Source organism: Tetrao urogallus, assembly GCF_951394365.1.
Source record: "Tetrao urogallus genome assembly, chromosome: 4".
NCBI classification, from domain to species: Eukaryota; Metazoa; Chordata; class Aves; order Galliformes; family Phasianidae; genus Tetrao; species Tetrao urogallus.
This window is the reverse complement of record NC_136817.1, coordinates 2,903,516-2,919,162: the sequence shown is the minus strand read 5'-3', so window position 1 is coordinate 2,919,162 and position 15,647 is coordinate 2,903,516. Positions and strand designations below refer to the sequence as shown.

Below are 15,647 nucleotides of genomic sequence, written 5' to 3'. Positions count from 1 at the left end.
AGGCTCTTACCTATTTTTCTTACTTGCAAAAACCACGGTTTGGAGTTGGGCTCTAAACTAGAAAATCCCACCCCAGTTGACATCCAAATGACCCAGTGCTCAGCACCTGTGCTAGTAAGAAAACAAGCTGACAGACTCCACTGTCACAGGGTAAAAGATCACAGACTGAGGAATAAGAGCACTGCTTACGGTCCGGGTCACTGTGACGGCCCTTCCCAGGCTGCCCATAAACTTTTGAGGATCAGGTAGCTGTAGTTAGCAAGAAGATGCACTGCTGCAAGCAAACATCAGCAGTGGATTCACCTGGACACCAGTACTAAATTATCTACAGATCAGAAATTACAAGTGGCACACGGAGCTTCATTTCATGACTGCATTAGCATTAACTTATTAACAGATATTAAATGCAGCTACAATAGGATGCAAACAAGTACAGAGCTTTACAACTCATGAGCTTGCTGTTTCTTTGATTTAGAAAAGAAATCTGAATCCAGCCAAGAAACCTGGGCTGAACAGTGTTGTATCAGTTTTCATGCTCCCATTCCAAAGGAGAAGCACCATGTCCATTACAAGCTATAAAATCCATGCAAGTATTTATATACTTGAGCACAGAGAGACATCTTCCCATTAAAGCAAAATGTCTGCATTTTGTCAAATAGTTCAAAGATTTCTGTAGTTGCTATAGTGCCTAACTGAACCTGCTCATACACCATACACCACTCATACTCACACTCCACGTAAAGAAAATTCAGGATAACATTCCCAGCTCAAGGAGGAACATTCATTCTCCCACTCACTCCCACCCCAGGAGCCACAACACACTTCTTAACTTTGGAAAAGGCCAACTTTTTTTTTTTTTTTTTTTTTACACCCTTCTAAGGTGCTCCAGTCTGGCTTTGAGAGGAATGGTGTCTTACAGGAGACAACAATTTGACCGCCTATAACACAGGACTCCAGAACAGCTAGAATAGTATCCAACCCAAGCTGCTAGCTTAGCAAGCCACTCTCCATTTCTAAAAATCCTCCAATGTGATGGAAACTTCAGATCACAAGCAGACTGCTGCCCTTATTTCAGCTTTTTCCCCATGCTAAGGTTTGGACCAAGTAGAGGATGCTAAGTAACTAAGTGCAGTCAAGATGCATGCTGGTGGGGAGAGCAACCCAAAATACAGGACACCTTTTGACCAGAGGCTGAGTGCAGCACCACCTAAGCAGCTGCATACCACAAATGCAAAATGCAAACTACATCTAGCCAAGGTTTTCTCCTATCTTCCAGTTTTTTTCACCAAATATAATGGATAAGATGCTTATCTTCTCCAATTTAAAAATAAAAGATAAAAAAAATCAGACAATACGCTTAGTTATATTAAGGGTTATACATCAACATCATTTGGGTGAGGTAATATGTTAATACAAGGCTATTTACCTTCAACATCATCTCCATAAAAGCTTTGCAATCTGTTGTCCTTCATCTACCCTCCTCATATCCCCATATGACAGATTTAGGAAGGAATGACAAACACTGTTATGAATTCCAGCTCCTGGGCGTAGGATCAGCTTTCACAAACAACTCAGTGAGCAATGCTCAGGTAACCCTTCAGTACAGTTTATTCTTCCTGTGCTTCTCTGCTGAATCATCAGCATTTCAAAATGAACAGCAAAAAACAAAAAACAAAAAACAAAAACAAACAAACAAACAAAAAAAACCAACCAACTACTGGCAATGCATGAAAGTGGGAAGAACAGCCAACCATCCATTGCTGGAGTAGTGTACAAGTGCCAGTTACTTTTCAGGGACGGATTGACAGGTTAAGCACACTAATGGTTAGAATCCTACAGAGCCTGCAAACCTGCACAAGTCAACCCACACTTCTTTTTTTTCTTTTTTCTTTCTTTTTTTTTTGGGCTGCAGACGCTGATGAATACAATACCGAAAATGAAATGCATTAGGTACAAGACCCTTTGGTCAAGGGCAAATCTTGAGACATCTTTCTCATTTTTCTCAAATCCTTAACATTGACTCCATTCATCACGTGGGGTCATCACAGTCAGTTGTACTTGTCACCGCTGACAACAAAAAATGCTGGAAGCACTGCTTCAGGATTATCCCACATGAGCGCATGAAATACCCTACCATCATGATTTTTTTTCCTTTAGTACTTTTCTATTCATTATGAAGTGTAGAGAATGCTAATAAGAAAGCGTCAATCACAGTAACTGGAGAGAAGTCTAACTACTTATAAACTACTGCAACTAGGATATCAGAAAATTAATATCAGATTTTAATAAGAATATCCTGAAACCTTGAAAATCTTGTATTTATTTCAGATAACAATCACAGAACTGTGTATTTCTGAGAGCTCAGTACAGCTTCTCAAACACCAAGGATGTTGTTAAAGACTAATTTGTAGTAATTTAAAGCCCAGAGCACAACAACAAAACCAAGCTGGATAAAAATTACTCTGCAGCACAAAAATCACTCATTATCCCAGAGCACTGATGGTCAGAAGACGGTTTATATGTTACCCAAATCCAGTTTACAAAACTGAGCATTAGGGAACTGTGATTTCTAATTGCTAAATCATGCGCCGCTGTCTTTTGGCACAGATAATTACTTCTGCAGTTCTGCAGACCTGTAATACTATCACATACGGAAGAATTTTTCAGATAAGCTCCAGGTCATCTTAGCAGCAGAGCAGAGTACAGACCATGAAGCACACTTCCCCTTTACTCTAGCACGCTGGAGTAGCACCAGCAGCAATCGTAACTGATGGAACAAGCAACACCACCAACAGCAGTTTCTAATCTTCTTATAAACCAGGTCTTTGCATATCACTATTTGAGGTGCCCTGCCTTAGGTAATTAAAGATGGAGCTTCCAAAAATCTAATTTACGCCATCTTGCCGGAATATTTTTATAGGTCCATTTCCTAGACCGTTACATTTACAGGCTACACGGCTACAACCATATCAAAACTCTTAAGAATTCTGCAAGGGAGTGCAAATACTTTTCAGGTGCAAGATGCTTGAGATACTGAGGCACAGGATTCTCTTAGCTGAACATGCATGCTTCAAGTAACAATGGACTTCATGTTACTTTATTTGCATATTGATAATTCCCTACCCTACTTAGCACAGCATTCTAGTATCACCAGTGTATTAGAGCTTCTATTAGTCCTCTGACTTGTAAGTTGTAGTTTCAGAAGCAAACCAATGGTACCTTGAGGGCTTTAAGGACTTCTAGTTTTCTTTCTTTAGAGGTTAGGATTTTTGTTTTTTTGTTTTTTGATTGCTGGGTATCAACAGCTCTCAATATTAGCTGGATTTTTCAACTTGTCTGAATCACAGAATGGCCAGGGTTGGAAGGGACCTCAAGGATCATGAATCCCCCCTGCCACAAACAGAGCCACCAACCTTCACATTTAGTACCAGCCCAGGCTGCCCAGGGCCCCATCCAACCTGGCCTTGAACACCTCCAGGGATGGATGGGGCATCCACAGCCTCTCTGGGCAGCTGTTCCAGCACCTCACCACTCTCACAGTAAAGAATTTCCCCCTGGCATCCAACCTAAATCTCCCCTCCCTCTCTGGCATTATAAATTTTTTGCATATCACTATTTGAGGTGCCCTGCCTTAGATAATTAAAGATTACAAACGCCAGAGAAGCTGTGGGTGGCACCGCCATCCCTGAAGGTGTTCAGTGCCAAGGTTGGATTGGGCCCTGGCTAACCTGAGATAGTTAAAGGTGTTACTGCCCAGTGTAGGGGACCAGTACTTGATAGCCTTTATGGTCCCTTCCTAACCAAACCATTCTATAGTTCTGTGATTCTAAATGATTTCCAAATTTCTTTCTGATGCCAACTCTCTATTCTGACCCGAAAAGACCTGCCTGTTTCTCAAGAAGGCAGAGAAAGCCAATTATTTGCCTTTTTTTATATTTATAAACATCTATATAAACATACATATATACACAATCTGTTTTTGCACTACCTTTTCAAAAAATATATATTTTTTAAGTATATATTTCCACATATAGAATGCAAGCACACAAAAACGTGCATGCTGTACAGCCTCCAGGCCTTGGTACAGTAACAGAAAAATGGCATGACATATACTACGTGCCGAAGACATTTTCACTGCCATCTGTACAGGTCACTAATGCACCCACTGTCACTCATATGAGATGACCCATATTATGCCAATGATAAGCTTTTGAGAAAATTTGCCGTTCAATGTTGTCCTGGAGAATAAGAATTTATCCAGACTATCACAGATTGCTGGTATGATGCCAAGCAAGCTACTTAAAATTAACCTTTCAGAAAGTCATTAGACCATGGGTGCCTGATCTGGGCCAAAATACAGAAAAATCAGTAAAAATCCATACTTTGAGCACTTACTGAAGTCAACATACACTGATAAACAAACATTTGAAGTTTTCAGAACTCTGTCCTCAGATTTTGCCAAAGATTTACTTCATTAGGACTATCTGAAAAATGTAGAGAACGTCACTCCGTGCCACGGCTACGAATCTCATTAACTCCATAGGTACAAACTCCACAAAAAGCCACAAAAGGAAAAAATAGTACTTTTGCCTTCTGAATAGGACTTGAACAGTATGCCATAAACATATTCTGACCGTTCAAGCAAACAAACCTAACACAAAACATCAAATATATACCAAAGCTTATCCATCTTGAGATTAATTTTAAGGAAAAAACTGTACGTGACCATGCACAATTAAAGACTGTATTAAAGAGCATATTTGAAGTAGAGAAATAACTACTCCTAATCACTTAAAAAAAAAAAATCCACAACTACATCATTAGTCTGCAGAGAGAGCCTTTTTCAAAATACACTAATGAAATGGAAAGAGCAGTCCAAAGGGACTAAAACAGAAATCTTGTTTGTCAACAAGCAACAAAAACAGATGTCCCTTAAAACACAACTCCACCAAGTCCCAAGGTAGCGCGCTTCATTAAGACAGACAAGATCAAAATCAGCAGCAGCTAAAGCAGATAGCAGATTACTACCAAGTTGGAGGTAGGCTTTTTCATATATATGTTTGTTCATATAACTTTTTTCCTTGCATGTGTGCATACACACACACACGTATGGTCAAGTCATCTTGGATTGTTCAGCTTATCAAGCTCAGCTTATACTTTTCTTCCTTGCAGTGCGTGATGCTTTCCCAAAAGGGCAAGTAACTATCCCTGGCTATGTTTATTTTCTGAGTTCTAAAACAGTACTAATTATCCCTTCTAGAAAAAGAAAATTATGCTTCTGCTATAACGTTTCACGTTTCTGAGGAAAGCATCCCACAATCGACACCCTTATTGCACACCAAATTCAAATAGCCATATTTGCATAGTTGCAACTCAAGACTCTTCCTCAAAATATCATTCATTTCCTCCTCATTGTTGGGAGTGAGGGGGCCCATAGCATGGAATCACAAACCTTTGTGAACTACCACACAGCGAGAGCAAGCCAAAGACTTAATGCTTTCAATGTCTTTCAGTAATCAAGACATGTCAAGATCATCAAAAGGTTGAAGTGTCTACGTGAGCACTAAAGGAGAGTCACTGGGTTTCTGGTAAAACACATCCCTTATTTGCACACTTAATTTCTATAGTACCCAAAGTAAAAACGTAACTTTTCTTACAGACTGTTCATAAGTGATGGCAAGGTACTGGGCAATTCATGAGCTGTTAATCGTTACACAGTCATGGAAGAGCTACGCATCTCAAGTCACATTCTTAAGACTTCTTATTTTAAATGTTCATTTAGTAATGCCAAGTAAAATTTCCACCAACAACACGTAGGACAGAAAAGGAGGAGTGAGATAGCTGCTGGGCAGCTGATAGTAATTCAAGGAACATCATCCACACAGCACCCAGCACACACGGGCAGCTGCAGCACTGCCTCAATCCCTTCCAATTTATGACAGATATATCAGACCTGTACTCTTCATGGATGCCACTGATCTTTACGTTCTTACATTAATTAACCCACGAAATGTAAGTTTTACCTTCACCTCCCTCCAGTCCAACCATCATGAACATAATGGTCATTTTGCACATCATTCTTCACAGAACAGTAAACTCACTGCCAATTAAACTAGTGATAAATCAGGAACTTGACAGCATTAACTACAATTAGTTTAGAATTTCGTGAAACCCAGCACAAGAGATTTCTGCACTTGTTTCCAGCTTGTCTCAGCAAATCAAGCTGCAAGACCGCAGGTGGGTATGCCACAGAAGTAAGTAAGGGTCTTTTCTTGAAGTCAAGTCCATCAGACATCAATAAAAGATTCAGGGATTCTGGAAACATACAAACGTGAAAATAATTTCTCCTCAAAAACCATTAATTCAGTCAGTTTTCCTTTTTGGCAAAGCAACAGAAAGTCTGAATATCGTAAAATTCTGAACTTGTCTTCCCTCCCTACAATAACTCAAATTCCATGTTCCAAACAAAAAGCCTCTGCCTGGAGAACGAGCATGGAAAGTCTCATTGCCAAAGTAGCGTTTGACTGAGCTACACGTGTCCTAACAGTTTCATTTTAAACTGTACGAGCCCTTATCTACGGATTTTGTTAATGCAAAATCTGCAATTGTGTGCCAGCTCTATGTCGAAAATATGATTTTTTTTTTCATTTATATGTCAGCATTTCTTACAGCAAATTCATTTTCTTATACTACGATTATTAACTTTTACCTTTCATCATTCCGGTATTTTGGTCTATAGAGTGAAATTTCTCTCTGCGATTTAGTTAATTCAGAATAATGCATTTAAAATGTGTCAGAGTTTAGAATGTAAGGTCTCTAAGCTACTGAGTTATTTTTTCCCTCATTTACAAGCTTATTATTTTACATTAGACTTGCTGTGTTAGAAGAATCCATCCAGAAACTTTCGTTAACCTTCTCTGGAGAGCAAGAAGAATGCATATGCATCTGTCTCGTTTTATTTCAATTTGCAAATTCAGGGTATCCTATTCTATTTCAGATTCATCAGTACTTGTGTTTCAGGAGAAATGGAGTTGTGGTGGGTTTTTTCTTAGATTAAGTTCTAAATATTTCATGGACACCAACGATTTGGTAACATGAACTCCTTCATACTCGGAATGTAATTAAGAGGAGAAAGGAACAAAACAGTCCACAATAAGAAACTGTGATACGTCTGCTGCACGCATAAAAATAAATTCACTAGACGTGTTTTGAAATGTTTCTAGACTGGTTTCTGCTTGCTAGACAAAATCAAAGCTGAATTTGTGATGAAAATATTCTTCCTTTACGAAGTTCCTGATACCACGTTATCCCCACTATTTACGACTACCCTGAATATACTGTACGCATTCCCATGCAGACTCCCGTACACACACTAAGCACAGAACGTAGAGGTTACAAGAAAGAAATAGTGAAATTAAAAGTTACATCAAGCCACATAAAATCTGCCATGAAGATATTAATGTCCAAGTGATAAGAATCTATTTCTATCATCTTTTTCTACTGTCAAGCCTAGATTTCCGGTTTCTGACACCTGAGGCCTTGTTAAATTATGTTTGCTGTTCTGCTTATGAATGCATTTATAACAAACAATAAACACAGGCAGCCCACGGGATTAAAGCCTGACAAAGGTGTAGCTGACTCATGGGATCAATTATAAAGCATCAGTACTTATGTCTTTTGTTCACGCCGTGTTTTACTAACAGTTTCTGCATTTTCAGTGCAAGCCTACCACAGATGTTCAATGCCATGTTACAAGGCAACAGCACGCCCGTACCACACATTACACAGAACAAATCTATTCTTACCACCAGCTACAATTAAACCACTTGTTACAAAGCTCAAACACCTCTTTAAAGTTTTAACAAATGCACAGTCATTTTACCTGAATACTCATAGCTTCGCGACCAAATAAAGTATGTCAATATTTCCCGAGTGCACTTCTAACCTTCAAAAAACCGACAGAGTTGCCTTTCCCAAGCTAAAAAACAGCCTTAAGCACAGACACAGATTCTAACGCCACCTCAGGTACAGCTTTCCCTGAAAAACCCGCTATTAAATTTGCAGACCAGGAGAAGTACACAAGGATAACGACAAGCAGTTCCAATTTTCCATGCAGCTCGCCTGAGACAGGTTATTGATAGAACAAACAGAATTTGCAATACTTACTGAATGTTTCTCCTGCTGGCCCATAACTCCATGGTTAGCTGGGATTGCAAGTGGTTTCATAATGAAGAAACAGAAGCTGAACTGAATTTACACATCATGTACCAATTTCTTACGGATGGCAAGTCACCCTCTACAGCATTAAATTAAAACGAGGAGGAGGGGGGGAAGCAAGCTGGAGCTAAAAGTGTCACTACGGGTAAGCTCAAAAAACCCCTCACACTTGTAGTGCAGAGAAGCAATCCAAACGACAGCGTTAGTCTCCATTTTTGTAACACAGAAAGTCTAACCATATCAGGATGCAAAGAGCCTGATGAAACCCTACATATCCAGTGCTCATCCAGGGGAACAAAACCATTCCCCGAGACAGAGAAATGGGAAGAAAAAAAAAGAAAAAGCAGGAAAAAAAAAGGAGGAAAAAAGCTAAAATGGCTGACTGCACAGAGACTCCCTCAAAAAGGCTTAATAGAGTATTATGTTAGTCAGGGTGCAGGAACCAGCCCCAGCACCCAGCCAAGCATTGTTAATACTCCTGTTTCATTTGCAACCGCACACGCTCACACACGCAGCCGCCCCCCCCCCCGCCACCACCCTCCACTCCCCCAAAATCAGGGCAGAGCATGCGAGCAGGGACCTCCTCCCCTGGCTGCCAGCGCTACCAGCAGTAGTGACCGGTGATCCGTGCGCCGCTCAGCTAACCAAGTTTGCACAATTAATCTCGGCGGCGTGACATTGACGGACATTGGATTTTATGACGCCCGCTCCTCACAATCGAGACGAGCACATCTACCCAGCAGGAGAGCCGGCAACAGAAATACAACACAGTAACACACACAAAAACCCAGAGAATCATGAGTCTGAATGCAATACGCCAATATAATTACGTTATTGTGCTTACTTTGGAAGACCATGGCTGCAGGCAGTTGGCATAGCAACGCACAAGGAAAGCCATTTCCTGGGCAGAAAGAATGCTTCCTTTTCTAAATAAAAAATTCCTCTTAGGATACAAACGGCATTGCTGCTTCCTGCAGAAAGCAAAGAGACTGTAGTCTGTCTCTTAACCTGCTCAGGCACACTCAATGCGGTCCTAGTGATGTAAGTGCATTTCTCACTCACTCTCTCCCTCCCTCTCCCTTTATCCACCGAAATATTTGAGTCAAATGGAAGACACATTCCTCGAGGCTCGTCCCCTCCAACACTTAACCGTTTCACTCATTAAGGTAGAGGTGGACGACGCAGAGAAAACAAGCGGCTCTTGCCTGTATGATGTCAGCCCCTGAAGATGAAGGCAACCCAAGGGGGAGGGATGTGCTCACGGCTGCTCCTGAGGGCGCTGCCAGGGTAAGGACCAGCATGTATCTCCACCAAGCAGGACCTCTCAGGAAGATGAAGGCAAAGCAGGTTTCACATCACCTTCCTTTCCCCCCCCCCCACCCAAAAGAGTGCTGCTGCAGAGCTGTAAACGCTGTTATCAAGTATTTATAAACAGCGCACTTGACAAGTTCTTGCAGATTTTCAGCTGTTTCGCTGTTAGGCAGGCCACAGACATCCATGGCCTGTAGCCCGTGAGCGTCAAGATCCTCTTAAAATGCAATTTTTCTTCCTGAATATAGATCTTGCTTCTCTGTGCGCACTGTATACACAAATCCCCCAGAAAACAAAAGGGGATGCAAGATCTGAAAGAGACACATACATATGGCTTTTATAATCCCCCTCTCTGACCGTAATTGCATCTTAAACTGGGAAATCTCCCGGTGCCTCCCCTAGTAGGGCTGTGCTGCTGGTCGCACACTGCCAGCACCAGGCTGCAGAGGAGCCAAGGCGCAGAGGCCGGGCTGCAGCAGCAAAGCCAGTGGGCAGCCCTCACCACAGAGCCCAGATCTATGGCAACTGGCAGTGGAGACCCAGACGGGACCAACGGGATCGTGCCACCTGCCCAAGCAAGCCTCAGCCTTCTCAGGGCATGTTTACAGCATATTCTGTCAAATCAGAGACCATCTGTGCTTAAAGCCACTTCAAAGTCTTTTCTATTTCCTTCAATAATAGGAGGGAAAAGGATTTAACAGTTGTTACAAAGGCGTAAACACAGGAAGAAATGAATGCTGCAGAGTACCACATAACCTAATCTGCAGCTGCCTTCCACCAAAATACATGTCCACTGGTAATTACGGAGTGATTTCTTTCTGCACGGACAAAGACTGCTAGGAAATGAGGCTATAAATTTAATGAAAACCAATCTGATCTTTATTTTTTTACACTTACTCTAAGGACACCACTTCATACGCAGCATATTCCAAACTAAATCTATTTACACTTATGAAAGTTTATGACACTTGTGCCCTGGGTTTCCTAGTATACGCTAAAAACTTTCCACCAAAGAGAAGTTACTCTTTAAAATGTCTGAATTACAAAAAACGAGTTTTTTAAAGTCTTTGTGACATGCCAATGCCACCCAACAGATGACTTTAAAGCGTTAGATCGTGCTCGAGCCCTGTAAAACTGTGAAATGCTTAGCACCATCAATTTTCTGAGCAAGTTCTGAACCGAAATAGGACAAGATATTCACTTCGGGAAGGTCCAACAAAACCCACCTAGTACAACATCAAAAACTGCCACTTGTTGACACACAAAGCAAAACTTCCCAATTCAGTGACCTAGTGTATAACAGCACAACCAGAATCTGAGTTGAGTGCTACAAGCTCAAATCAGAAAAAAAAAAGAAAAAAAAGAATTTCTGCCAAGACAGAAATTACTCAGCAGCGTAGGAAGGAAACACAACACTTTTCTGGACTGTTATGTACTTAACTGAGCTACAAACATGTATCTGCACATGGAATGGGGGGGGAGTGGGGTGGTTTAAACTAAAAGAGAGGAGATTTAGATTAAGCAATAAGAGGAAATTGTTTATTCAGAGGGCGGTGAGGCCCTGGCACAGCTGCCCATAGAGCTGTGGGTGCCCCATCTCTGCAGGTGCTCAAGGCCAGGCTGGATGGGGCCCTGGGCAGCCTGAGCTGGTGGGATCAGTCCAGCCCACAGTAGGGGTTGGGGCTGGGTAGGCTTTGAGGTCCTTTCCAACCCAACCCATCCTGTGACTCAATTACCACCACCTCCCTCACTTCCCAGGTACAGTAGAGCAATGTAAATGGGTACCTCCTATTATCACTCCAGAAAAAAATGAAGACTGCTCTAAAAGTAATACTTATACTTCGTTGGCCTATGACATCACAGCTGGATGCTGGTGATATGATAGTAGAGGTAGAACCTTCCAACCAATGCTCATTTTGTTTCCACGGGACAGATGGCAGCACCTGACATGGAAATGAGTACGGAAGCAAAAGGGCACGTCTTTGAACTATTCCAAGCAGAAAAAAATGGCACCCACTGACATTCACCAAAGCTTGCTGAATGTTTCTGGAGACCAAACAGTGGAGGTGAGAAAAGTGAGGTGGAGTGTGGTGCATTCCAGCAGTGGTGACAGCAACAGTGGGTCACCTCCCACAGTGCAGATTTTTAAAAGCAGGCTCTTGTTCATCATTGGTGAAAAATGCATAGCTAATGGTGGGACCTACGTTGCAAAATGATGTTTTGTAGCTGAGAGTTTGCTTTGTCAAGTGTTACTGTGCTCTTCGCATCTGTAGTTTCCATAGAAATAAATAGGAAGCATTACTTTCAGAGCTACCCACGTAATCACATAACGCTTCATAAAAATTAAATAAAAAAGAAGTTCAATTAATTTTTGCATCTTTCAGCAAAGAATGAAGGGCATTTAAATTAGCTAAGGACACTAAAGAATTACATCCTGAAAAGTTTCTATCATAAACAACTATGAAGCCCCTACAAAGCCTAAACGCAACTTCGCATTCACGTGCATTTCCAAGTTCACGCACAAACTCCTAGTTTAGACTTGAGGTTTGACAAGAGTAAAAGGGTTTTTTTGCAAATGCTTTTGTAGGTGGTTGAAGTGAGATGCTTATGAACATGACGTGCAATAATAGGACGCAATCAGTTATCCTCAACAGCTTTCAAAGTATTATACGAATAAGAAAGCAGGCATCTCTCCCTGAGCCTCATAGAAAAATGTAAAAAATTCCTAACAAATGCAACTACAGATGTTAGGACTTCCTTGGATGGAATTCAGAATTCATAAGCAGAAGTCCTGAATTTAAGGTAGAAACTGATACAGATCTCAGTGGCGTGCACCACCTAAAATAACGCCTCTAAATTATTGTACATTCCAGAATATCATCTCACAGACATTCTCCTAAATGGTGTCACTGTTGCTTGGACTTTTAGACTAATGACTAATGCTGCAACAACAGGTCTCCTCAAATCTTCAATTTCAAACAATCATTTTAACTCACAACTATTTGCAGGAGTATTTAAAATTTGATACAGATTACATACACGCCAAATATTCTTTTCATCTCATAGACAGGAATTATCAGATCTTTCCCCTTTTCCTTCGAGCACTGTACAAAGAATCATTTCCTTCTTGTTCAAAATCTAAGTCAAAAGACATCAAAATTTTCTCAACCACCAAATTTACTGTCACTTTATGACTTCAGTGAGACAACAAAAGAAGTGATCTAGAAAAGGAGACTAAGTAATAAGGCACGAGCTCCACAATCATTATGTGCCCTCAAAACACTTACAGCAAAGGGGCAATTACACAGACACTGCACATGGCTGTAGGAGAAGGCAACAGCATTTGTCAAGTTAATATTTCAGTTGATGCAACGTCACCATCATTACACTGACATTCACTGCACTGCTGGCAACACCAAAGTCTGGTTTAAATGGAGCAATCTGTGCTGCTTTGATAGCATGTTTATTGATGGTCCAGGCCATTTGAACAAATGCCCTTCTGCTGAGCTGCTGCTGCAGATGAACCTGTAATCTGGATCTTTAAGAGAACGATGAGCCTGGAGCTGGCAGGCTGGTGCCTGAGCAGGGCGGATGTACAGCAGCCACCAATCTTCCCTGTGACCACAGGCTGGTTTTTCACCTCCAGCATAGCTCTGGCATCAGAAAAGCAAGCTTCCAGCACGTGTGCCAGCCAGCTCAACGTAAAGCAAGTTATAACCTTCCTCTAAAACACTTGCCATCAAATTCTCCTTTATGGCACATGACTTTTTTTTTAAAAGGTGAAACAGACAATGACTGCTCATCCCAAAAGTGGCAGCGTCCCATCTTCAGAACACCCAAATCTTCCAAAATCTACTTCAGCAAAGAATAACCACAGTAAGAGCACAGAGAAACTCATTTGTGCTCTGTGTTTAACCAAGCTTTAAATCTATTTTTTTTCTTCAAAAACAAATGTAACACATCCTTTGTGCCCCTGCAACAAACGCTGCAGTTGTACTTGTTAAATCTTATTTGCATGAAAAGATTTTTGATTATGAGTGCTTGCAAAGTCACTTTACCACGTAATGTTTTACTGATTTACTTGTTGACTATTGGTTACATAAGCCTCAAGTTTTATGCCATTAACAAGGCTTTAAAAGCATACATTATTTAATGCTAAGAACTAGACATTAAAACAGAAGATTTTAATGATTTCAACTAGCAGAACAATCACAGAGGATCGTTCTTAACTGTTTCAGAGCTTTAGGAGTGGAAACTGCATTCTGGCAAAATACAGGGAGTTTTTTCCAACGTTCATAAAGTTTTCTCCCCTCTTTGGTGTAAGAACAAGAGATTAAAATAACATTAAGCAAATCAGAGAACAAGAGAATGCATCTTTTGCTTTGAAATTGTGAAACAAAAGTACACAAGCCAAAAAGCAAATGCTTCTTCCAAGGTCAAGAATTGATGGCGTACACAATTAGCAAGGATCCTCTGCCAGATCTAAATGATGCCTTGCCATCCACACCTGCTAGGGCAAAGGTTTGCTGCTAAGACACAAATCTCCCTACTAGCTTGGGGCAAAAACAAAGCAAATATAAATTGTATGACTTGGTTCCTAACAAATTCACAGCAGAAATTTCAGGGTTCTCCAGCGATGTGAGGTGCCCCCACATTTCACACTTTACTGCATGCTAAAGCAGGAATACGTTACAGCTGCTGGGTAATGGAACACCTCTGTCATGTGCGTCCTACTGCCAACATGGTTGAGAGGAAGAACAAAAATCAAGGATTTTTTTAAGGTCAGTTAACCACTCAAGTTGTAGCCCATAAGTTCTTCACCAGCCTCCCTGAATCCTCTAACTGCTACTTGCAACAAGCTGACAGGTCTGAATTACAAGCCATGCTTGTTCTGGCACAGAACTCAACACACCTGAGACCACCAGGGCAGGATTTCCAGTACTAAATGCTAATGGATTAAAAAACTAACAGAAGTCACTCCATTTTTTTCCTAATCTCACCTACACACTAACTGCTTTTCAGTTCTTTTGTTTGCTTGTTCATTCATTGCTTTGTCACTTGCAAGATTTAGGCAGTAGTGGAAGGATATTTTTGCTTTAAGAATATATGAGATGCTTTCTAGCACTTTTCCTTGAACTTGCATACAAGCTTTAAGAGAGTTTGTGAAATTCCCATCACTGTGTTCTCAAGGTGCAAACAGCTGACTGGCAATAAACCTCCATCTTCCACTAGGTTTCCAGATTCCTCCCATGCAGGAAGTTGTCATTTTTCTACCATTATCTGACAATGATTGCTTTCTGTCTGTCCTCTTGACTGTTTATTTGGACATCTCCTGTGGTCCATATCTAAGTATTGCTGTTATTTTAAGGAACTTTAGCTTTGACAGTGCTGGATGCTATTAGAGAGGATTTTCATTCACTTCAGTTATCTGTTGGAAGGAAATAACTTTTGCTTTTGTCTTCAGACACACTTTTATCCAGGGAGATTCTCCGTGGAGCCTACTCCAGGGGTTCCCAATTAAAACCAACACTAACCATAGTTTAGCAGCATAAGATCATTTTCTTTTTGGAGAACTGTCTCTTCACGTTGCTGCAATTTCTCCCTTGTGTAATACACAGCATGCTCTATCATACCCTGAGAGCCTTGTGTTATAGCAACTGCACAGAAATATTTATCCAGATCTTTTGCTTACATCAGTAACAATTACGTACAACTTCAAACATTTCTCATAATTGTCTTTCAAAAATAAAAGTGACCCATTTTTAGAGTCTAAAAACAGCACTGCATCTTTCAGAGACCTTAAAATGAAATTCTAAGTACCCTTCTCTCACCCCTTTATATTAAGTGAATATTAAGTATATCAGGGAACCAACCACCATCCACTGACAGAGGCCCTATTTTCCAAATTTAACACTATATTTTTCCCTTGCAATTTTAATATTGGTCATGTGGATATGCAATAAAGTAAGGCGCATCTATCAAATTGGGTCTCTATTGTTTTGTATTGGAAGATTAGAAGATTCTTATCTGAAAACATCAGCATGCTTAGTACTAGGATCACCTTTTGTGTCCTGGGAACATTTGCAGACTTAAAAAAACCAGTTAGTTGCACTGCATGC

The 15,647-nt window shown here is 40.8% G+C and overlaps 1 protein-coding gene across 5 annotated transcripts in view; it reads right to left on the bottom strand.

Annotated features, from left to right (window-relative positions):
* RAPGEF2 (Rap guanine nucleotide exchange factor 2) overlaps positions 1 to 15,647 on the bottom strand; it is a gene marked incomplete at both ends in the record, with an annotated part of 169,078 nt that overhangs the window by 55,586 nt on the left and 97,845 nt on the right. For 3 of the 5 annotated variants that reach the window (XM_079535013.1, XM_079535014.1, XM_079535015.1), the window contains one exon: positions 8,167 to 8,226. The exons of the other annotated variants lie outside the window; for them this stretch is intronic. In XM_079535013.1, coding sequence (XP_079391139.1) covers positions 8,167 to 8,226 — 60 coding nt within the window. Of the gene's footprint in view, positions 1 to 8,166; positions 8,227 to 15,647 lie in introns of those variants that run through there. 5 annotated transcript variants of the gene reach the window in all.